General features: G+C 41.3%; 1 protein-coding gene across 1 annotated transcript; it reads right to left on the bottom strand.

Moving 5' to 3' along the window:
- Window positions 1–1,559: 1,559 nt before the first annotated feature.
- On the bottom strand, window positions 1,560–25,378 carry GGH (gamma-glutamyl hydrolase). The gene is made up of 9 exons (XM_029222428.1): window positions 25,148–25,378; window positions 22,105–22,219; window positions 18,090–18,140; window positions 14,199–14,283; window positions 10,746–10,884; window positions 8,217–8,323; window positions 8,043–8,133; window positions 3,932–4,069; window positions 1,560–2,410 (listed from the first exon to the last, which is right to left on the bottom strand). Exons 1-9 carry the CDS (start codon window positions 25,254–25,256, stop codon window positions 2,289–2,291), a joined length of 957 nt encoding a protein of 318 aa, XP_029078261.1. The 5' UTR covers window positions 25,257–25,378; the 3' UTR covers window positions 1,560–2,288.
- Between the last annotated feature and the right edge of the window lie 105 nt (window positions 25,379–25,483).

Genomic DNA, 25,483 nt, shown 5'->3' with positions numbered 1-25,483 from the left:
TATATATATATATATATATATATATATATATATATATACATACATACATACATATACTGGGGTTGGCCAAAATGTTCGTTTGGTTTTCTGCCTACGATGGCTCTAGTAGCACTTAATTGTCTTTAACTTCATTCAAAACAATTTTATTAGATTGTTAACGTGACAGCTGTCATATCAAAGTGCATTAAAAAAAAACTTAGCAAAATTGGTAAATTTTTGTGTAGCCATTTTCATATTTAATATGGAAGAAAAAAACATTACGGCATATCATGGTTTCTTATTTCAAGAAAGGTAAAAACGCAAAAAAAAGATTTATGCAACGTATGGAGAAGGTGCTGTGACTGATCGAACGTGTCAAAAGCGGTTTGCAAAGGTTTGTGCTGGAGATTTCTCACTGGATGATGCTCCACGGTCAGGTAGACCAGTTGAAGTTGATAGCGATCAAGTCGAGATATTAACTGAGAACAATCAACGTTATACCACGTGGGAGATAGCCGACATTCTCAAAATAACCAAATCAAGCGCTGAAAATCATTTGCACCCGATTGGTTATGTTGTTTTGATGTCTGAGTTCCACTTAAGTTAAACGGAAAAAACCCACATATTTCCGCATGTGATTCTCTACTTAAACGTTAACAAAAATGTTCCGTTTTTAAAACAAATTGTGGTGGGCGATGAAAAGTGGATACTGCACAACAATGTGGAACGGAAGAGATCATGGGGCAAGTGAAATAAACCACCACCCACCACACCAAAGGCTGGTCTCCATCCAAAGAAGGTGATGTTGTATATATTGTGGGATTGGAAGGGAGTCCTCTATTACGAGCTCCTTCTGGAAAACCAAACGATTAACTCCAACATGTACTGCTCCCAATTAGACCAATTGAAAGCAGCACTCAACAAAATACACCTGGAATTAGTCAGCAGAAAACGTGTAATCTTCCATCAGGATAACACAAGACTGCATGTTTCTTTGATGACCAGGCAAAAACTGTTACAGCTTGGCTGGGAAGTTCTGATTCATCTGCCGTATTCACGGGGCATTGCACCTTCGGATTTCCATTTATTTAGGTCTTCACAAAATTCTCTTAATGGAAATAATTTTAATTCCCTGGAAGACTGTAAAAGGTACCTGGTACAGTTCTTTGCTCAAAAAGGTAAAATGTTCTGGGAAGATGGAATTATGAAGTTGCCTGAAAAATGGCAGAAGGTAGTGGAATAAAAGGGTGAATATGTTGTTCAATAAAGTTCTTGGTGAAAATGAAAAATGTGTCTTTTATTTTTACTTAAAAACTGAAGGCACTTTTTGGCCAACCCAATAAATATACATATATACAAACATATATACATATGTATACATACACATATGTATGTATATATATTCCATATATATGTATACATATATATACATTCCATTATGTATACACACACACACACACACACACACTGGAATATTATTCAGCTATAAAAAAGAATGAAATCTTGCCATTTGTGGCAACATAGATGGATCCGGAGGGTATTATTCTAAGTGAAATAAGTCAGACAGAGAAAGACAAATACTGAATGATTTTAGTTACATATGTGATCTAAAAAATAAAACAAATGAACAAACACATCTAAACAGAAACAGTCATAGATACAGAGAATGAACAGGTGGTCGCCAGAGGGGAGAAAGGCAGGGGGTAGGGCAGAGTAGGTAAAGGGGATTAAGAGATATAAACTTCCAGTTACAAAATAAGTTAAGTCCTGAAGATGTAATATACACAGAGAAAATACAGTCAATGATACTGTAACAATCTCCTATGGTGACATTAACTGGACTTACTGTGATGATCATTTTATAATGTATACAAATATCAAATCACTATGTTGCACACCTAAAACTCATATAATGTTGTATGTTAATTATAACTCAATAAAAATTAATAAAAAAATAAAGAGTCTTCAGCAAGGATGAGGTAGGTGGATGGGTAGGGAGTGGTATGTATTTCCAGAATCAATCAATTAGAAAAAATGAAATATCTGTATTTTCAATAAATTTATTTTTTTCTCATCTTCAGATAAAAGAAAGCTTTTCCATGAAAAACACTCAGATTATGTATCTGTCTCACTGACTGATTATCAAATGTGATAATAAATAGTCAAATATACTGAATGAAGAATCAGAGCCAGTAACATCATAGCAAAGGAATCTCTGTGGCCTTCTATTATCGTCATGAGTAACAAGTTATTACAACAGTTTAATCATGGAGTTAATCAAAATTTCTCTGTTAACACACTGAAGGCTTTCAATCAAATATATAACTTTGCTGAAACGAAGAAATGTTCCCAGTATAAACTGGACGGTACTGATAAATTAGTGCTTTGCCCTCTTCAACATCAGATTCAAAATGGTGATTGTTTTTCCGAGCTGCAAGAAAAAGAAAGCGTTAATTTTTTAAAAAGATAGGATACAATTTTCAAAAGGCTACTTTAAAATATTTCTTCCTATGATCAGCATTATTAAGTGGGATAATACCAGCAAAGAGGAGAAACGTCTTAGCAAACTCCCCCAAATAAAGTAGCACCTGATTTGGCGTAGAGCCTTCCTGACAGCAGCCGTGCTAACCCTGCACCAGACCCCACGTGGCGCTCACTCCCCTTTCATTCAAACGCCTACTACACGCCTACTGTGTGCATAGCTTGATGTAGGGCCTGGGGATGGCGACATCCACAAGGCAAGGTCCTAACGCTCAAGAAGTCTTGTCTGGTCACCACACAGAAGTTTTTATAGACTAATCAGGAGGACGCTTCAAGAGGATGGAGAAACTGGCAAAGCTGAGGCAGGGGAGAAGGGAGGCATCTCCCCCAGGTAAGGCAGAAATTTGAAAAGCAAGGAGGCACAAAGAAGTCGCATGGCTAAACTTTAGGTGTGAGGGGGTGAGGGCTCAGACTTTACCCTAAAGTCAAAATAAAGTAAATACAGGCCTCCGTGGCATTTTTAGAAAGAGGGATATTGGAAACTGAAGGCCATGTAGCCGTTCCTCTGATACTGCTGCAGGGAGCCTTGCTCTGCTCTCTGCTGTTCTCATCACTCCTATACAAACGACATGAAGATGTTTCTTGGGACTAATACTACACCTGGGAGAACTTTTTTTTAATCTGGGGTTTTTGTAATGAAATGACCCGTTCACCGGAGCACAATTCTAAACCACAGTGAACTCAGGAGGAAGCACTTTACCTGCGAGTGTGGACGGAGGGTTGATAAAACCTCAGGGCAAGCGTGAAGGGAGGATGCAAACAAAGTACATGGAAATCTTCCCGGGGCCGCGACTTGCCAGAGCGACGCCCTAATCCCTTGCAAGTTGTGTTCGTAGCTCTGTCTTACACCCATATCACTCAACTAAAACCCAAGCATCTATAACCAAATTCTCAATTTACCCACAAACATAACCTAGCATGACTATGCCTGTGTTTTCATCATGAAAAAGCAGGCAAAGCGTATTAACTTTCTCCACTGTGCCAGTCCCTACAGATAGGCAGCCTGAAAACCACAGACTTTTGAGTATAGAGTCAATTTACATAATTGTCTTGGAAAAGTAAGATCTAATCCTCAGAGAATGTCATAATTAAATCATTATCCCTAAAAAGAGTAATTGGAGGGGAATCTAAAAAAAAAAAGGACTCAAGAAAACAAAACAAAACAATCTTTATGCTGTTGTTCAGGAAATCGGCCCACTTTAGACTGTACAGTACCGTTAACTGAAAGAACTGTCCTGGTTTGATTTGAATGACTAATATCTCAATTTCAGGGCTTTCACATGAATTAATTTTTTTAAAAGTTAAACCTACAAAACATTTATAGAGTAAAAGTACACAGAAGTTCAGATGAGGGCAACTTCCTTCAAAACCACACTAGAGAGACAAAATTATAACCCCTGCCCCATATTACCTTCAGCCACAAAGAACTCTGCTAAATAAAATGCAGCCCTCACAGCATTAGGCGCATGGGAAATGCCTTTTAATTTTCCCCACTCATAAGGAGCTTTCTCTGGGTGCCACTGGACACCATATACCGGATACTGGTATCCTGCACAAAGAACATAGACTGGTGAGTATTAAGTAGTAACAATGGTCTGGGATGTTACTTAACAATTAAATTATGCTTTACATGCTGTGTAAAACATTATTTTTATAATACCCAATGTCAGACAAAATTAAACTGTGCACATTCTCTCAGACACAAACAATTTCAGTTCACAGTCAATGTGAAAGTTCACAATACAATATTTCACTGACTTACAACCTTTTATAATTTGAAATACGATTCCGTTTACTAGGTGATCAGAGTAGAGTGAAATAACTGAGCCTTTGAATATATCCCAGCTCAACAGTCAGCCGCACATCTGATTAGTCACAAGTTTCTTCTACAACTCTCTTCCCCCCACTTCATACCGCATTTTCATCCCCTCCTATAATGACATTCACATGAGCATGAACTACGCCAGCATCTTTAGTGTCCTTTTACATAAGTCTCAGGCTCAACTGTGTCTCTCTCTCAGTCTATGGAAAGGTTCATGGTTTCATGCTGCCAATTTTTAAATAGTTTTTAAAAGTTTAAATTTGGTGTGAAAGATTTTTGGTAATGTACTTCACTTATTTTTAGAATTCTTAAATATCTTTATATACAAAAATGATACGATCCCTAGGATTTACTCCAAAAACTAAGCTGGTTATGAGGAGAAAATAGATATGAAACAAGAATGGCCACATAAATGTGATAGTTGTTGAAGCTTAGAGAAAGGTACCCAGGGGATCATTATATTACTCTCTTTACTTCTAAATATCGTTTTAAAATTCCATAATTTTTAAAAAATATGTGTAATATTTACCTTTTGAGAAATATCTATACTCATCTCTTTTTCTCTTCACATATGCCTTTCCTCATTTTAATTGAAAAAAAAATCCTCCCTCTATTATTTTTGCTTTGGAATTATAACCCTGACTACCACGGGAAAATACTTAGAGAAATGAATTATCCAAAAGTAGAGATATCTAGGGAAAAGGGCACTGTCCACATATCCCATGAGACTCTGCTAAGAGAGATCAAGTCAGAAGAAGGAAACCTATTTTATCCTAGCCTTCTTCAGTCTAGATTCACAAGAGAAAAGAACCTACCAGCAAGCAGCTCCGGTCACTCTACTCCATCCCTCCCCACTGCGCCCCTCCCCCCTCCCTCCTTCTTTGTGACATACTCTCTTTCTCTGTCTTGAACCACATGTGATGCCACCAGCAGGAGACCCATGGGCTGGATGACCAGGAAATTAACTGTTACACATAGGTAACTGAAAGGCAGATCTTCTAATATATTTCTTTGAGATATGAAAAGTATTATTTAGAATAAGAAATACCCTAAGTGGTGGTGCAGTGGTTAAGAATCCGCCTGCCAATGCAGGGGACACAGGTTCAAGCCCTGGTCCGGGAAGATCCCACATGCCGCGGATCAATGAAGCCCGTGCGCCACAACTACTGAGCCTGCGCTCTAGAGCCCAAGAGGCACGACTACTGAGCCCACACACCGCAACTACTGAAGCCCACGCGCCTACAGCTTGTGCTCTGCAACAAGAGAAGCCACCGCAATGAGAAGCCCGTGCACCTCAACGAAGAGTAGCCCCCGCTCGCCGCAACCAGAGAAAGCCTGCATGCAGCAACAAAGACCCAACACAGCCATAAATTAATTAATTAATTAATTAATTAATTAAATTTATTTAAAAAAAGAAATACCCTAAGTGATAAATTGTAATAAAGATTTTTCAGATAGATGAAAGGATAGGACAGAGATACACACTGACATTCAGAAGCAAGTTGAGATTTACTCATTTTTTGTAAACTGCGTCAATAAAAGATCAATGCAGGTTCCTGACAACTCTAGGAATCATGCCCTGGCTCACTAATTTAGAACAAAATATCAAGAACAGGAAGGAAATGCGCATATAGGAGCATCTCAAGTGTTTCTATCTAGTAGGTGTCAGAAAACTTTCAGAAGATAAAAATTTCAAATGAGCCTGGTATGATGACATAGCCAGGAACAGAACCAACATGAAGTCCTATTCCCTGATTTCCAAGCCAATACTCTTTCATTTAAATAACTACTCATCTATTCGACATCTACTGAGATTTCCATAAAGTCCTGGAAACACAAAGAATGACAGAGTCCCAGCTCTCAGTGAGGTCTTAGCCTAGGAGGAAAGACAGAACATGAGCAAATAAGTGCAAAGAGACATTCCTAGGAAGTGCAGAGCAAGTATAAAGGAGGAGCACTGTGGATGTGGCGAGAAAGGATAACGGGCAGGGATGGCCTCCAGGAGCTGACCACTGCCCTGAGTTCTTAAAGCTAGCTAAGAGGCCATCAGCAGAAGGGAATGGGGAGGAAGGAAAGCTTTTCAGAGGAGAGGAAAGAACATAAGGAAAAGCACGGGGGCCAGAAGTGCTGCTCTGTGGAGGGCTGTGTGTACTGAACAGGGTGCAAGGAATCCAGGCTAGCGACGGCTGCGGGGGAGACCTTGAGTAAATGACTGGGAAATCCAGACTCCATCCTCCAAGTGCTGAGGAGCCACTGAGGAGCTTTCTCCCCAAGCAATGTGGTCAGACTGGAATCTCGGGGGATTGCTGGTGACCGGCTGGAAGGCAGGTCTGTGGAACAGTTAGGAGCGCCTGCGGCAACACAGGCGGCGGGTGGTTTATGTTGCAGTCGGACAGGAGGAGCAGAGAGATCTGGGAAGAGGAATTCCCAAGAAGGATGTGGGAAGTAGCAAGTGGCACGGACTTCTTAGCTGTGGAGGATGAGGGCCGGAAGTCAAGGACAGCCAACACTAGATGATGTGGCGAATGGCAACGCTGTCAACTAAAGTAAGAAATACAGCAGGGGAAACAGGGTTAGAGAGAGAAGCTCAGAGTGGTTCACTTCAGACTGGACTCGTCAGCCTTCCCAGAATTCCGGGGAGGTCGTTTCTGAACCTTCAGACATCTGACCTCCCCCAACAAGGGAGCCAGTGACACGGCCACAACCTGTGAGTAGCGGGAACTACTTCTGCCTCGTCCCAGTTGACTCCAGTCCAGTGCTCGGGCCTCGCCAGTAGCACCAATCAGTCTCGCCAGCTGAGAGACCACCTACTGCTTCTGCAAGCTCTCATTCATGGTACTTTGCTTCCTTGTGCACTTGTGATGTTTTGGCTGTGAACCAATCACTTTCCTTAAAACCTCATATGGAAACTTCTTAAAAGTCCCGGAAAAATGCAGGTTCCTCCAGAGGGCACTCCTGACGTTCGTTTCTGACACGCACGTTGAGGCACTACCAGTCCGATATAACTTCAAACGCACTTTTCGACTCAAGATGTGCTGAACTTCCCAGTACTTACAGCGTGGGCCACGCTAGACCGGCCTGTCATGAAAACACCCGGGGCTTTACTGATTTACCAGCCCACCCGCTTAGCGCTACGGTTCAGGGTGGCAAACTCTCCCTGCAGTTGTGCAGGCAGGATTCACGGAGGGTCCAGCCTTCCGCGTCCTGCTCCACGGGGGTACTCTCCAGCGAGGGGGTTCCTGAGCTTCATCTCAAGCTCTCCTGACTCAATAATAAGGCTGGTTTAAATACTCCACTTACCTCCTGCAATTTGGGGCCTGAACACCCTTACTGTCACTTCATCAATGTATTTACTTAGGAAGATGTTTTCCTGTATGTCAGTCACACTTTTCGTTCTTGTCTGCAGCGCGTACTTAAGCTGCAGTATCGCTAGAAACAGAAATCACTTTCTCCAGTTATTTCTTCACCCACTCTCCCCTTACTCTTCACTTCCCTTTTTCATCACCCTATCATAGAAGGTGACCCAGGTAAACCACAACTGATTTGGAACATGGGCAAAACAGGCCTCCTGTCTCCAAAAATGCCCTAACTTCTAACTTCAGTCCCCAAAGTAACATGATCTTATTCATAAGAGAACTATAAAATCAAAATTAATAAATAGAATAAGTAAAATAAAGTGTACATCTGCAGTGATACATACCTTCCATTGTTGAAATAAACTCAATAGAGCCATCTGTATTTGTAGTTAATATATTGAAAAACGCCTTTAACTTTTCATTCATTGTAAAATTCTAAAGTGCAAAAATAAAAACAAAATAATTACTTCTGTAGTAAATCTAAATGCATTAATTTCATTGTGTTATTAATGTGATACCTTCACAGAGAGGCTCCACTTGTGGAAGTTTGCAGTCAGAGGTTCTATTGCTAATGACAGCAACAAGTCAGCAGGAAAATTCTGGAACATTCTGCTCTGCAATGGACCTGGAATAATTCAAGCATAAAAAGAAATAATTTAAACACAGAAAAAATAAAATCCATTGAAGTCAACTGATCTTCAGCCAGAGAGAGGCCATTGTTAAGACATAATCAAGATGACTAAATGATATGCAAACACATCGTTTCCACAGAAGTATTCTAGTCAAGCACAAAATAAGTTTAACACACAATTCCAAATATGTTCCATACTTAAGTACTTTTCTTGTAGAACTGTAACATAAATAACTAAAATTCTTCAGACGTGATAATAAGCAGGCTAGCCATAGAGTAAGCAGAGGATTTTAAAATGAGTTCTCTAGACAGCGCTGAAAAATAGGTGAAATTTTCCACATGTGTATATATTTGTTTTCTCAGGAAAGGACCCAGAACTTTTAACACATTTTCAAAGGTATCTGGGACTTAAACGGTTAAAAATACCAACAACGTAGGAAAAAACATTAACCAGGCCAAGATAATTCTACTCACTAAATAGATCAAAAGAAGCAATGGGATTCCCTGGTGGCGCAGTGGTTGAGAGTCTGCCTGCCGGTGCAGGGGACAAGGGTTCGTGCCCCGGTCCGGGAAGATCCCACATGCCACGGAGCGGCTGGGCCCGTGAGCCATGGCCGCTGAGCCTGCGCGTCTGGAGCCTGTGCTCCGTCCGCAACGGGAGAGGCCACAACAGTGAGAGGCCCGTGTACCGCAAAAAAAAAGAAAAAAAAAAAAAAAAAAAGAAGCAATTTACCTCAATGAAGGCTCTGGAGTCTGACACAGACATACGCCAGCAAAGGGATAAGAAAAGCCTGATGGTGTTCAAGGCCCTAACGCCAGCTGTCCCTCAATGAACCCCTCATTCAGGATGCTAATGGCTTCCATTAGAATCCCAGAGCCCTACATAATAAAAATCCGCTGATACCTTACTTCAGCGGATTTCATTCCTTTTTTTGTATAAACTCGGTTTTAACCACATACAACCAAAAGAGACTGACCTGATACATACACTTCCCACAGGATTCTTGCAGTAATTAAGTGAGATAATGTGAGAAAGAGCTTAGAAAAGTATAGAGCATTTTATAGATTCTATGTATAACAACTACTACTTTCTATCCAATACCCTTTTGAGAACAGGAATGGTTGGTAGCATTCAACATTCAATTCTGATGATTCAGAAATCAAGTAACCTCCAAGAATCATGATCTATTTACACAGATTGGTAAATAAAGCATTTGTCTGGTCTTTGTCCTGGGTTCCTGACTGGGAGCTTTTAAAGCCTTGGAATTTCCTGACTGATAGGTGTGTCTTTGTAATGCTAATGAGGTGACACAAGGTGGCCCCAGCTTCAGGATGAGGCTGTTGTCAGAAAAACTAACCACGTGATTATAGCAGGTCTGACTTTACCTGGCTATGTAGTGCAATGGACATGCATTGGACTTCTAGAGTAGGTCTGACTTTGAGCTAGCCTGATCTCCAGGGATGAGACAGGGACTGGAGATTGAGTTCAATAACACGGCCAATGATTTAATCAACCATGCCTTCATAATAAAGTCCCGATAAAAACTCTGAGCACCAAAGTTCACCGAGCTACAGGGCTGGTGAACATATTGATGTGCCAGGAGGGTGACGTGCCCTGACTCAACAGGGAGAGGGCAAGAAGTTCTATATTCCCTCACAGACCTTGCCCCATGTGTATCCTTTACAGTAAAACTCTTTATTGCAAACATAGCACTTTCCTGAGTTCTGAGAGTCATTCCAGTTAATTATTAAACCTGAGGGGGATTGTGGAAATCCCAAGATTCATGGCCATCTGATCAGATGTATGGGTGGCCTCGGGGTATGACTCGCGGCTGGTATCTGACATAAGCGCAGTCTAGTCACGGAGATAACCTTTAACTGGAGTCTGTGCTAACTTCAGGTTGTTAGTACTAGAATGGAATTGCAGTGCGCCCTATCTGGGATCGAAACAGAGTACACAGCCAAGGGAAAAATGCTGACTATAATAATAATAGCTAACATTTATTAGAGTAATATTTAAAGTGCTTATCAGAGTACCTGGAAAACATTATCTTATTTAATCCTCACAAAAAAATCCTGACAGGTAAACGCTTTTACAAATGAGGAAATTAAAGCTAAGAGAGGGTAAATGATTCCCCAAGGCAGAAGTGACAAAGCTAGGACTCAAAACCAAGTCTGATTTTAGAGTTTTTAATCATGCACTGTCCTGACGTCACTAGAAGCAATAAGTTATCAACATTCAAAATTCCTTAAGCCAACTTTATAACTCAGTACAAAAAGTGATCATTCACATCTTCAGCCTGTGCAAATAATTTAAAAATTAACAAATGTTATGAACATATTTTTACTCTGATATTTGCAACTTACTAATCCTGCCCCGTTAATATTTTTTTCAGGATCAAAAGAGAATTCTTACCTCTAGTGAAGTTCAGTGGCATTTTAATTCCAACAGTATCTGTGAGGGTTAATAAGCTCTCTCCACTGACCAGATACGTAAGCTCTTCAAATCCAAGGCAGGTCCCCCACGTGGGAAAATAGTCTCCATTACCAAAACCCTGTGCAGAATAAAGAGAAAACTAAGCTTACTCAAACTTTTCAAAATAAAAATTATACATTTGATTTGTCATACAAGATTGGCACCTGAGGTATACATGGATTTCTAAGGAGTTTTCCAGGATCAATAGTAGTAGGCTATCACTTACTCTCTCTTCTATCAGTAGGATATCACTTAATTTCTCTTTAGATCAAGCTCCCACATAATAGTTCAGGTTTAGTTAACCAAACTATCCAAACTCAGTTGTGCTGGGAAAGATACAGACATTTGCCAGTCAACTACCAAACAACACATGTAACATTCAGGGACTGTAAATATCAAGGATAATGCTAGATAAATGACTATTTACACATTTTCTACAAATCTTGTTGCTTTAAATGACTGTTCAGTTTTGAACATACTCTGAATGGAAGTCTTTCCTCCATTTTCTCAGAATTTATAGTAACAGCTGCATTATACCACCTTCAGCTAATCAGATTTAAATCAGGTGAAAGCCATGATCTGGAAGGAAAGGAACAGTCGGCAAGCAAAAGTAAAATCAAATTTCAGAGAGTAAAAGTTGTCAACTAAAAAAGTACAGATGTACTGGGTTTCTTCAGAGGAAGTCACAACAACCAGTGTGACTGGGGGAGAAGCATTCCAGCAACTGAACTTTCTGATTAACCAAAGACTAAACCCAAGTGTGCTGGTAGTTACAAAACTGGGTTTTGTAACTTTTCTAAAAGCAGTGGTTTTCCTGCATAGACTGTAAAATATAACCTAACGGGGCTTCCCTGGTGGCGCAGTGGTTGAGAGTCCGCCTGCCGATGCAGGGGATGCAGGTTCGTGCCCCGGTCCGGGAAGATCCCACATGCCGCGGAGCGGCTGGGCCCATGAGCCATGGCCGCTGAGCCTGCACGTCCGGAGCCTGTGCTCCGCAATGGGAGAGGCCACAACAGTGAGAGGCCCACATGCCGCAAAAAAAAAAATAAATTAATTTAAAAAAAAAAAAAATATATATATATATATATATATATATATATATATATATAACCTAACAGTCACTCATTTTAAATGAGGAAATTGTTAGGGAGTTTTTTTCTGTTCTTCAATGAGAAAAATATAGAACAGCATTAATTCCTATAGTTCCTATCTCAAGATAGGATTTTAATACTTCTATATGCAAGTCCGGAAAATTTTATTTTTAGAAGTCAGAATTGTATATGTTATGTTGAAGGGTCTTACTGCATCCACTTACAATAAACACAAAAGAGGGCTGAACTGTCCTCTGTTTCCATATGCACACCAAACTTGATTTCTGAACTAAATGTTAAATCCCCACTTGCTGGGACCACATCTTTTGTTTGTTGTGATCAGCAGAGCAAAGGACACAGAGTGAAACCGAATAGATCTCACAGAAATCACTTCTCAGGGCTTCTTCATCAGGGCCTGTGGACCCCAGTGGCTACAGCTAAATGGAAGTTCAAGGTTGCTAAGTTTTTTTCTTTGCTTTGAAATCTTCAAGTAGCTAATTACATTTTTAAAAATTTATTTATTTTTATTTATTTATTATTTTTGGCTGTGTTGGGTCTTCATTGCTGCGCACAGGCTTTCTCTAGTTACGGCGAGCAGGGGCTACTCTTTGTTGCGGTGCGCGGGCTTCTCATTGCGGAGCACGGGCTGTAGGCGCGCGGGCTTCAGTAGCTGTGGCACGCGGGCTCAGTAGTTGTGGCTTGCGGGCTCTAGAGCACAGGCTCAGTAGTTGTGGTGCACGGGCTTAGTTGCTCCGCGTTATGTGGGATCTTCCTGGACCAGGGCTCGAACCCATGTCCCTTGCACTGGCAGGCGGATTCTTAACCACTGTGCCACCAGGGAAGCCCTAATTATATTTTTTTAAATAGGCCTTTGGGTCTTACGGGTTAGGCGGCTCCTGTTTTTTAAATTGAACAAGCCAGTTACATGAGTCTCTATATGCAAAGGAAGAGTGGCTTTATAATGTTCATATATATGCTTTCCAAATGCATTTTAAATCACTCATGTTATAAAATTTCAATTTTGTTCGCTAGTTTTTCCAAAAAATATCCACTGAGCATGTACTAAGTACATGGAACCATATGATAGGAAATGAGGAATGCCTCAAAGGGTGTCAGAGCCATGCAATCTGATGAGACATGAACAGCTAACTTCAAGATATTCTGTCTCTGGGCTTCCCTGAAAAGCTGGCTAAGGCACAAATTAGGGACGGGGTAGAAAGGAACAGCCTAAGCAGATCTGAAAGTAGGAGGACACAGAGTATGTGCTGGAAATACCAGCCTGGCTGCAATTACCTGCACAAGCAAAGTCTGGAAAAGGTGAGCTGTGGACACACTGTATATCTTGACTCAAAGACTATAAAAGGCTACAGGTCATCAAGCCAAGCCATTAAAAGTTTTCAAACAAGCATCTCATATGCTAAAAGCAGTTTCTTAGGGAAATATTTAAGGTTGGGGGAGATAGTAGCACCAGCAAGATTAATTAGAAAATTGCTGTTAACAGTTCAGGGGAGAAATAGCCAGGGTCTGAGCTATGGTGCAAAGGCAGGAGCAGTCTTTTTAGGAGACTAAAAAGGAATCGAGAGGCTCTGCAAGTCACTGCACGGAGAGGAGATGAGAATTAACAACACATGAACAGGGACTTCCCTGGTGGCACAGTGGTTAAGAATATGCCTGCCAATGCAGGGGACACAGTTCGAGCCCTGGTCCAGGACAATCCCACATGCCGCGGAGCAACTAAGCCCGTGCGCCACAACAAATGAGGCTGCGTTCTAGAGCCCACGAGCCACAACTACTGAGCCCGCATGCCACAGCTACTGAAGCCCACATGCCTAGAGCCCGTGCTCCGTAACAACAGAAGCTACCGCAATGAGAAGCCCATGCACGGCAATGAAGAGTAGCTGCGCTCACCGCGACTAGAGAAAGCCCGCATGCAACAACAAAGACCCAACGCAGCCAAAAAAATAATTAAAAAAAAACAACAACAACACATAAACAATGCCCAGTACATAATGAAGACAGCTTACTCGGCCACCATGAGGGCCTGGTTCACGTTAATGAGCCCAAACAGAGAGGGCCGGCCAGCAGGGCCCTGAGGCTCCCTGGAGCCCAGAATTAAATGAAGCGCAGAGAAAATGGCCAAGAGCTGCCACTGGCTGGAAAAGAACAGGCACCCCAACAGTTAAAGGTGTGACGAGACTAGGGTAATTGTGCAGAAAGTATTACCACGTGCTTAAAAAAGGAATTATCCTCGTGGAAAATTACAAAAGCTCACCTGGAATAATAAGAAATAACTGAGGTTTACCTGTATGGCCAACTTGTAAAATATTTTGGCCACGTGGGCGTAACCTGAATTCATGAGGTCAACACTTCCTCCAGGGAAAAGGATCCTGAAACAACATCAAACAGCGTGCATTTCAACCCCTCCCCACTCCCAGAAAATAAACAATCATTTTATTTTAAAACAACTTTTCCTTACTACATAAGCAGCAAGATCATTAGAGAAAATGAGAAAAATTAGGCAAAAAGAAAATACAAAATATTTACAATCCCACCCATTTGTAAACTATTGCAGTTAACAATGAATTTGTGCATATTCTACCAAACCTCTTGGATAAACAAGTTTATTTTTGAAATAGAGTGTGGATAAATTAAAGTAAAATAAATGGGGGGAGGGGAGGAGAGTACACACAGCTAGAAATCAAGTAGAAATAAAATTCCAAGTATAGCTAGGTTTAAATTAAGATGATCAGAGATGCCAAAATCAATTGCAGGTCCATAATCATGAGTCAGGCTTAGCTCACAAAAGAAATCTGTTTTAACAATAAAGAACAAACTAGTCATAAAAATATAGTAGGCTAGAATTAAATATCCATGGAATTTTAAATTTATTATTATTACCCTGAAATCTCTTCAGAAATAAGAATGGTGTTAGAAAATTTTGAAAAAGAACACAATTACCATTCTAAAAAAATTCTAGGAAAAAAAGGGGAGTCACAAGCATTTGACTTTATTTTACCCTACCCATAAAGGAGATAGAAAAATATTTATGTTTTCATATCAACTTTGTAAACTAACTCTAAAAAGCTCTTAAAGTAACTAAGGATATTCAACAGAGATTACAAAGGTTGAATATATTAAAATTTTTAAAAATACTTAAATATGAATTTGAGACATGTGAAATACCACCTTTGAGACTGTGTTCATTCAGTAATAGGTATTAGCCCACAGAGACAAAGATGGGTAATTTTTGCTGTTAGTAGGATCGTGGTCTAGTAGGAAATATATAAACTATAAGGCAGAACATCTGCCACAAAACCAAGCAGAAAACCCTACAGTTTAAAGTGGCTTAATGAAGACTCATTAGCAGTTCTCCCTTTTCATTGACTCAGTATTTAAAAAGCTGCCTCTGAACAAACTTGGTATGTTTAATCTCAAAGTCCATTCATAAAGTAAAACTTGACTGTCCCTCTCGGTTGACAAACTCCTCCAAAGCAAGGCTCTGCCTTTTCATCTCTGCAAGCCCCGCCCCCCTCCCCCCACCCAAAATAAAAACTGCATACAAGGCTCAATAAAGGTGTTTCGGAAGTGGCATTAGAGTCCTGCTCATTGCCTGCTGTATATTTTTGAGGTTCTACCATATACTCTCTCCTGGAGTTATTTATCTTTGTCCATGCCAAAGTACACTGCATATAACAGGCATTGTAAATGTTTCACTAAATTGAATTAACTTTACTGTAAATATTTACTGATCCAAACTGAGGTGAATACAAACAACTGTTTTGAACATAGCTTTTTTAAAAAAAATATTAATAAATGAACAGTTTTCTAAAATTTTTAAAAAGTTCTTTTTATAAAAGCTTTACAGTAAAATAGACTCCCTCCATCCCACTCCTGATCAGAAATAACCACCATTATGGGGCTTCCCTGGTGGCGCAGTGGTTAAGAATCTGCCTTCCAATGCAGGGAACGTGTGTTTGATCCCTGGTCAGGGAGCTAGATCCCACATGCATGCTGCAACTAAGAGTTCGAATGCCACAACTAAGGAGCCTACAAAGCCACAACTAAGGAGCCCACCTGCTGCAACTAAGACTCACTGCAACAAAAATTAATTAATTAATTAATTAATTTTAAAAAAAGATGGGTGTTCTTTAAAAAAAAAAGAAAAAAGAAATAACCACCATTAAAATTTGTTATGTTGACCTCATATATGCTATACATATCTCCTCACCCCAACTTTAAAAACAAAAGTAAATGGTAGTATACTATACACACCACTATGTGCCTTGCTTCTTATCACATGGTTCACAGAACAATAGTGATTCAGGGCAACATCTATAGATAGCCTCACGTTTAACCTGTGCATAATATTCTATTATATGCATATAGTCTATTTTTTTATCCAATTCCCAACTGATGGACTGTTAGATGGGTTCTAAATCAGAAGTATTTCAAACAATTCTACAATGCATATGTTTGGGCCTAAGTCTTCACATAAGGGGGGATTATATTTTTCTTTCTGTTTTATTATTTTCTTTTTACTGAAGTATAGTTGATTTACAATGTTGTGTTAGTTTCAGGTATACAGCAAAGTGATTCATTTTTTTATACATATATGTATGTATATGTATGTATGTATATATATTCTTTTTCAGATTACTTTCCCTTATAGGTTATTATAAAATATTGAGTATGTTCCCTGTGCTATATAGTAGGTCCCTGTTGGTTATCTATTTTATATATAGTTGTGTGTATATGTTAAAAGGGCTGATTATATTTGTAAAATAAAATTCCTCTGAAGGGTTTCCTGGGTCATATGGTATGTGCATTTTTAATTTCAATAGATACTGTAAAACTGCCCCCAAGAGCTTCCCTGGTGGCGCAGTGGTTGAGAGTCCGCCTGCCGATGCAAGGGACAGGGGTTCGTGCCCCGGTCCGGGAAGATCCCACATGCCATGGAGCGGCTGGGCCCGTGAGCCATGGCCGCCGACCCTGCGCGTCCAGAGCCTGTGCTCCGCAACGGGAGAGGCCACAACAGTGAGAGGCCCCCGTACCACAAAAAAAAACCAACCAAACAAACAAACAAACAAAAAAACCTGCTCCCAAAAGACTATATAACTCACACCCTGATGGAAGAAATTTTCACCTATTGAGGTATGGGGACATCGTCCTGGCTTACACATGATTTGGCTTGAACTTTATGCTGACTAGAACAGCCTATCTTATGGTGCATCAAACAAGTGCTGTACAACTGCTTTAACCACTAAGAAAATAATGCATTATCCAGAAGTTTCAAAAAAAAGTCCACTTTGAAGACAGGGATAAATGTCTCCCCTTCCTATGACGTCCATGCTAGTAGTCCTTCAAAGATAAGGTTCCCTTCCCAGACACCAAGGTCATGCTGACTCGCTGTATATGTGCTAATCTGTCTGTCAAAACCCTGAAGGAATGTACCCTTGTTGTGTTTGATGTACGTTCTTTGCTCTGTCAAGATATAAAATCGTGTTTTTCCAGAGCACTTTCTTCCTGGGCTATAGTCCTCCATTTGGCTCGAATAAAACTCTCTTCTATTCCTTAATAATTGTTTATTGATTATTTGGATCAACAACTCCCATAAGTAAAGGATAAGAACACTGTTTCCTCACACCCTCACCACAGAGTACTAGCACATTTTCTGCTCTTTGCTAACTTGATGGTTTTTAATTGCTATAATTAGCTTTCCTCTAATTGTGAGTAATGTTGCACATTTTTTCATATGATTAACAGGGTTTTTTTTTTTCTGCGAGCTAAGCAATCATATCTTTTGCGAAGAAGCTAGAGGGTATAAAACTTTTTTTCCAAGTTCTATCCAAGTCACCTTCTGAAAAATAACCAATTAATATTCTCATTCTTAAGACTTATACATCCCCTAAGCAAGCAGTATGCCACAGCCTCCAAAGTGGCTTCAAAACATTTAAGACAAGCATTAAAAGAATAAAGACTATGTTGCACATTTAAAAAAATTGTATGTTGTCTACTGTGTAACATTTATTTCTTAACCTGCCTTCTCTCTGCAGGACTTCTGCACCTCTCAACTCAGAAAACTAATATTACACCACTGTAAGATAGCTACATAGAAACATGTATGAAATTTATATGTACTTCTTTGCATTGCTTGGACCTCCTACACTATATTAAACCAATGTTGGCAACTTACCCATTAATAGACTTGAAAAGCTTTTCATACTCTTCATCTTTAAGATCAAGCCTGAAAACAATAAAAATAATTACAAAACATCCATTTCCAAAACTTAAGAAGAAAAGTAAGCCTCTAAATGAAGTCACCACATTAATTTTTAAAAGCCGGGTGAAAAATAATTCTTAAATACTGGACTATATCACCTCTCTGCCTTCCTAGAGGCATTTTTTTCAAACTACATGAAAACCACATACTTATATCCTTGTTTTGCTAATCAGACAAGTAAACATGTTTTCTTCTGGTCTAATGTAATTTGATATTGTGAGGTACATGTTAATATGCAAAACATTAAAGACCATGAGATTTGGGTACCAGTAATTTCCCTGCTAGCCAAGATAAAAAAAAAAAAAAGTAAGGATATTCAGTAGTTTTAAGTAAAGACTAAAAGATTTATTAGCATACCTATCTTAACTACAGGAAGCTTTGGCAAAAAATATAAATGCCAAGTCCCTGCTTCAACCCACCCCTACCGCCAACCGCAAAGGTCTCAGAACTACTGTGTATTCCCAAGTCAGAAGAGTTCAGATCTAGGTGGTACAGACTACACGCAGGTCCCTGTAGATGGGCCTAATTTGCCCAGGTAATTATTCTGAAGTTCCCTTCATCAAACATCTGGTAAGGTTTTCCTAACAATCACCACGTTATTGATGATCTTATTCCCTTCTCCAGAGAAAACCCACGGGATTAGCCTGTGACAACTGGCTACAACCTTGACTTATGTCACAGTAAGACAGGTTACTCTTCCAGAAGTTCGACGGAATGAAAGAACAAGGGAAAAGAGCATCCTATTTATGAATTCCTGCAAGAACTGTGCTACGTTCAGAGTCTTCTGGTTGTATAAGAGAATAAAAAGGCATAATGCCTTCTCAAATATCAACTACAGTCCATTTCTGCCGCACAGGAAAGTTTTAGAGGCATTAGGACACTTCTCCCATTATTAAGGAGATACCCATGATGCCCGGACGTAGCTGTGCTTTGCCAGAAAACCCCTCTAGGCTCTCCTCTGAGCCCAAATGAGCTGTGCTGTTCAGAAATTCATAATAATCCTCCTCCCGCAGAGAGCCACAAAGCAGTGGGTGACACTGCAGTGGTGCTTACCACCATCTTAAATGGAGGATAGATGGGCAGGTGGCTGTGACTTGGGAAGTGATAGGAAGATGAAATGTGAGTCCCAGTATTCTGCCAGTTCTATCTCCCCAGATTGTGTCAACAGAGGAGGAACCAGCAGGGACCCAGAATCTTCCCCATGGATATTTAAACCAGATGGGCAACTACCACCACGAGGAACCAGAATGGATTCAGATCACTCAGCTGTGCTCCAGGGACTCCTACCAGCTAGCCATGCAGCCTGTTTCCAGTCACTTCAGTCATTCTAAGTAAATGGCTCCCCCATTGTCCATGACTGAATTTTCGGGCCCTGTTTATCACTATTAAGGGGCTTAACTGTTGGTTGGGGGCAGGAGGTGTCACAAACTCAAGCGCCTCAGAGGCCTTGCAGGCAAAACAGACCAGGTCACATTCTTTGAACACAGACGGTGCTTCCATGTTATCAGACTTTCTTGAAACAAAAGACCCTCTCAAAAAGTTCTTTTTAAAGAAAACAGCGAAAGTCTGGTAATGATGGCAAATGACACAGCTTCAGCAACGTGAAAAGGAGTGACAGGCACTGTTGCCAATGGAGAGCACGTGCTCCGTTTAAAATGAGCTCCAGAAAACTGCCTTCAAAAAAAAGGAAGCCAAAAATTCAGACTTTTACAAAGTCTTCTGATTTGTACATATTTTAAGCACTGCGTGAATGAAGCACATTTTTAAACCAAGAGCAGCCTGTGGGCAGCCACATGCCAGCTCTCAGGTGGGGGACACTCGATGGGTCTCCCTAGTCCTGCGGCGGAAGATCATTATAACCTGAGTGCACCAGCCACCTGAGGGCGAAGGCAGCAGACAGAAGGCGGAAGGACACCAAAGACAAACTTCTTCAGCTGCTCCAGGATTAGGTCTCCCATCCTCCTCCTTTTCCTTCTAAACTGCAGAAGCTGGTCCCCAGCATCCGAAATTCAGAAATGAATCCAATGTTATTGGTGTGATCACTTGTCTCGTTCTACATTAGGCAATCCTCTGCAGGTTCCTCTGGGAATTAAGCTGCCATGCATTACGTTGTTTTTATAGGATCACGTGATTCTGATTCTGAGCAATATACCTTCAAGTGAACTTTGGGAACCCAAGCTGGAAATTAACCTGAATGCTGACAGTCACGTTTTCAGTATCTCAGGCTTAAGTCCCAGGATTCTACAAATCATCAGTTTCAAAACTTCCCTAGTTTCAAAATTTCCGATTTCAAAACTTCTGTCATTCTCATCTATTCCTCCCTGTGCCCTTTCATTCTATTACTCGTCAGGTCTTACTGATTTTTTTTTAAAGAATATTTACCCATCGATCCTACAACCACTGCTCTAAGCCAAGCCCTTCTCACTTCACACCTAGCCTACTCACACCTAGCAGCCATCTCTGAACTGGCCTACCTGCCTTTTTACTCTCCACCTCCCACCTGTGTTATCAGCACTATGTCCTAAAAAGAAGAGCTTGCAGAAAAAGCTTCCAGGATCAAAACTTTGCAACATTGTCCTAAGGACTGTCCAGAACCTCTGCCTCAGCTCTAAAATGCTGCTGTTATCTGAGTTCCAAATAAGATTTCTCTTGAAAAATTAGATCTGCTACTATAAAATTGAAGACTAATGTCAAAAGCAAACGTTCATCTTGGAGTAGAGACAGTTAAATGTAAAAGATCAAGCAAAAAGACAATCCTTATGAATCTAAACATAAAACCATTTGGTGGTACCATTCTCAAAATTGTAATATTTGCATTTTTAGTATTAATGTTCTTTTTGAGCAGTACTTTTCTTTGTTACAATTGTTTAATGCGAAATTATTTACAAAAACAAGTTGCCCAGAGCAAACAGTTGTGTTTTGTGTGTGAAATCACTTATAATGGATTAGGTGAGGGTGCTGGAAGACCCCCAAATATAACCAATTTTGGATGATAAGATAATATCAATACTTACAAGGTTTCTGTTAAAAAATTCAACTCTTTCCAAATCAAAATGACATGCATCATTTATTATCACGTCATGTCATGAATATGACATGAATCATTTTCTTATTCTAGGTCATTATATCACAAAAATAATGTACCTCCTTTAAAATTGCAATACCTGTAATTTATACTGAAGCAACACTGCTGTAGTAGTAATTTCCAAACTTCTATAAATTTATTTATTTATTTTTGCTGTGTTGGGTCTTTGTTTCTGTGCGAGGGCTTTCTCTAGTTGCGGCGAGCGGGAGCCACTCTTCATCGCGGTGCGCGGGCCTCTCACTATCGCGGCCTCTCTTGCTGTGGAGCACAGGCTCCAGACGCGCAGGCTCAGTAGTTGTGGCTTACGGGCTCAGTTGCTCCGCGGCATGTGGGATCTTCCCAGACCAGGGCTCGAACCCGTGTCCCCTGCATTGGCAGGCAGATTCTCAACCACTGTGCCACCAGGGAAGCCCCCAAACTTCTAGAGTAGAGCGCAAAGGTGTTTTAAAAGTCCTCTTCTAGAACACTCCTTGATCCCCTAAGTGTTTCCTTACCCTAATATTACGGGATGAAGTGACACTGTAGATGCCTTCACTCCATTACTTTCACGATGTCTGATGAGCATCACCTTTTCTGAGGGAAAGGTGACTCATTTCATTCTCTGTCTAAAACATATGCCTCATGTCTAATGATATCACAGATGCACAGAGCTTCACACCTTAAACGACTTAATGAGAGACTCCTAAGCATTAGATGTGTGACAGAAATCAGGTGTGATGTTAACACACTTGAATGACGTGATCATAGGAGAGAAAGCATTCATTTTAGAGATAAAAGATAATTTTAGAGATAAAACAGCAGTTGCAGCTTTTATTACTCAGAGTAAAAAATATCGAATCATACCTTACGGGTACAACTCTTGCACCTGCGGACTCCAGATACTTTACATAGGATGCAGCAATATAGTATTTTCCCAGGATTTTCATGTTCTCATTATGGCACGTTTGCATTAATATTCCTAAATTACAAAAAAGAAAAAGTTTCAGTTTCAAGCAATTTCCTTTTTTCCTGCTCAGAAACTGAAACACATCACCGTAGAAATGTCACTACTCTACTCATTTAATTCACAGAATTAAATATGAAGCTTCTCCTGAAAGCACGTCTATAGAATTTGGGAAAGGAGTAGTGGAGGCTGATCTGAGTTTTAAGTAGCCTTCTCTCTTGCCTCATTAGGGAGGCCAAATAAGCCCCCAAAGTAGGTCTACAATAGCACCAGCCTTTTTCACAAGAGCTAGAATCAACTTCAGAGTACAGATCCTTCAATCTAGAAGGAGGCCTCTCCCTTCCCACACACACACACTCTAAGGCACATCGTTTCCTTGACAACAAAGTAAAGGAGTGAAAATATCTTCTATCCATCTCTCTCCAACATCATCACCACCACCTTAATCCAAGCAACTAATATCTTGCGTCCCCCCGACCCCAGACTATTATAATAGCCCCTTAAAAGGTCTCTCCGCATCCTTTCTTAAGCAACTGCCTTCCAACTCCAACCAGTTCTCCACATGGAAAGAAATCTGATGATATCACCATTCACTGTTTTGGCAAATATTACTGAGTCATACTATATACCAGGCACTGAACTAGGTGCAGGGGACACATGAGTGAACTGAACAAACCAAATCCCTGCTTTGTGGGCTTTAATTCCAGTGTGCGGAAGGGAGAGAAGAGAGGAAACACAGTAAACAAGATCAAAAGGGTAAACAATAGTGTGATGGCTGGTGGTAAGAGCCGAGAAGAGAAGTAAAGCAGCAGAAGAAGGTGTGTGTTTGGGGAAGGAAGGATTGGGTAAGTTCCAATCTATAGGAAAGAAGAAAGTCTCTTAAATGCGGTGGCCAGGCAAGTCCTCTCTCAGAAGGCAGAACATGACACTGTCGGCAGGACTTCAGAGAGGTGAGGGAGTCAGCCACATGCGGATATCTGGAGGAAGATGGTTCCAGGGTGAGGGAATAGCAAGTGCAAAGACCCCGAGTCAGCTCTGTGCCTGTCCCACTGCAAGGAATGCCTGTGACTAGAGTCCTGTGTTGGCAAGGGGACAAAGTGACAAGAAAGGAAATCAGAGAGAGAAGAGAGAGAGATCAAAGCAGCAGGGGGTACCTCCTTGCTTGAGCACTTCGATGGGTTCCTAAACTTTCACAAACTCTACAGACTCTGATGCTCGGGCCCACCTACAGCTCTGGCTGCCTCTTACCCCTGAAACCTCAGCCCCAGCACAGCACTGGCATTCAGGACACATCAAAACACATCTCTCCGGAGAGGATACCTGTGCCTGTATCGCTCACTACTTCACCATTTGGAACACCTTCAGTGTCTCTGCAGGCCTGGGCCGTCCTTATCAGTCAGTCACCTGTATCCCCAGCTTCTTACAATAACTGGTATTCATCAGGCACTCAGTTAACATATATGCCACATGCAAAACTTTGTTCAGTAAGACTGCTTTTCTCCTCATGGAGTAGTAAGATCGCCCTTATTAAGGACAATAACAATTGGCAGGGAAATAATTAGGGAGTGTCATAGGAAATGGAGTGGTTACAGGACAGGCAAGGATGAGGTGCCACAAAGGCGGGCTGGGGACACGTGGACACAAGGTACCAGAAAGGAGGAAAGTACATTAGAGTAGGTAAGTTCCACCAACTTCTCCCCCGTCCCCTCTCCATCCTGGGACAAGAGCTTGGCTATATTCCCCCCGCCTCAAAATGGGACCAAAATTCTACCCATAATTTGAGGCCATCTCATGAATTTCGCGGCTTCTTTTCGTTGATCCTTTGCACTCCTAACTCAGTGCCTTGCACACAGGTATTCAGTTAACTATTTTGTCTTAACTGATCAGGGTAAACCAAAAGCTTACTTACTTTTTCTATATTTGACCCTGGACTTGTTTCCTAGAAACCACTGTTTCTAGCAAAGGGAAAACAATCACTCCTCTTCTTTCCTTTTTCCCTCCCCTCTGCACCCACAATTCCCAGCACACTACATGAGATTATACTTTGAGTTAATTCCCCTGGGAGATTCTAACCACTATTTTAAGTAGCTTATAAAATAAGGCATTCCGAGTTCCAAATACTGATACACAACACATTTGAAAACTGGGCACTACCAATATACATGAAAAAATGCTCATCTACTTTCTATTTAGTTACACAAAACAGTGCCCATCTTCGGGGTGGGGGGGAACACACAAAAAACAATATGAAAGGCATAACACTACAGCTAAAATGAGACCATCTTAACTGTCCACACACAAGTTACTTTCTGCAAATTTAAAATCCGGGCTGATTTCTTCGGGGTTGCTTTCCCCTGCCCAGTATCAAATGTCTATTCTGGCAATGCAAATTGATTTTACTCTCTTTTTAAAACATACATTTGTCGAAAACGAAAAATGACATGCTTCACTTTCACACCGAACAGAATTGCCATTAGGATCACACCAGCCGCTGCTGCCCTCCTCTGCTGGAGATGACAAAGACCAAGGTATACCATTATTTCTTGATTATCTAGCCAATTCGATTTTTATACGTTATAATGCATCGTTCCTCGAAATGCGCCCTCAGCCGGTGAAATTTCAATAAAGATAATGCATGTACAGAATCCGTTTAATTAGCAGAAGCTCCTAGCTAAGTACAAACAAGAAAACCATCCGCAGGATTCTTCACAGTGCACCTTCCTCCCTTCCAATTTTAAGAGCCTTGGAGTTGAGGAAATCAACGAGGCATTAATTAGCTATATTTCAGCACGATCCAAATGATGGCTTGGCCCCTGTGCTACACAGGAAGGCACACATCCTAACCCTGAACTTGGGTCTTCTAGGACAGGACGCAGCCGCCGGAGCGCAGCTGCTGGAAGCGCCCACCGCGGTCCCGGCCCCCGGCCCCCGCCGCCTCCTCACCGATGATGGGCTTCTTGGAGGTGGGGGCGGTAGGAGCGGACAGTCCAAGGCTCGCCGCCCCGCACAGGACCAGGCCCAGCACTCTCAGCAGAAGACCCAAGCTCGCCATCGCGCTCGCCGCCTCCCGCCGCCCTTCAAAGGCACTGCCGGCGAACAGCCAAGTGACTCAACGCCGGCCTCCTGGGCGATCCAGGGCTTAGGGCGAGGGCGGTGCTCTGCCGCAGGGGCCTATGGGAAAAGCTGTCCCGGCGCGTGCGCGCGGCTGCCGCGGGACCGGGGCGGAGCGGGACCGGGGCGGAGCGGGGCCGGGGCCGGGGCCGCGGCCGGGGCCGGGCC

This window comes from Monodon monoceros, unplaced genomic scaffold (assembly GCF_005190385.1).
Source record: "Monodon monoceros isolate NGI ecotype Baffin Bay Population unplaced genomic scaffold, NGI_Narwhal_1 Super_Scaffold_14, whole genome shotgun sequence".
Classification (NCBI taxonomy): domain Eukaryota; kingdom Metazoa; phylum Chordata; class Mammalia; order Artiodactyla; family Monodontidae; genus Monodon; species Monodon monoceros.
The sequence above is the reverse complement of the archived record's forward strand: the minus strand, read 5'-3'. Positions and strand labels throughout refer to the sequence as shown.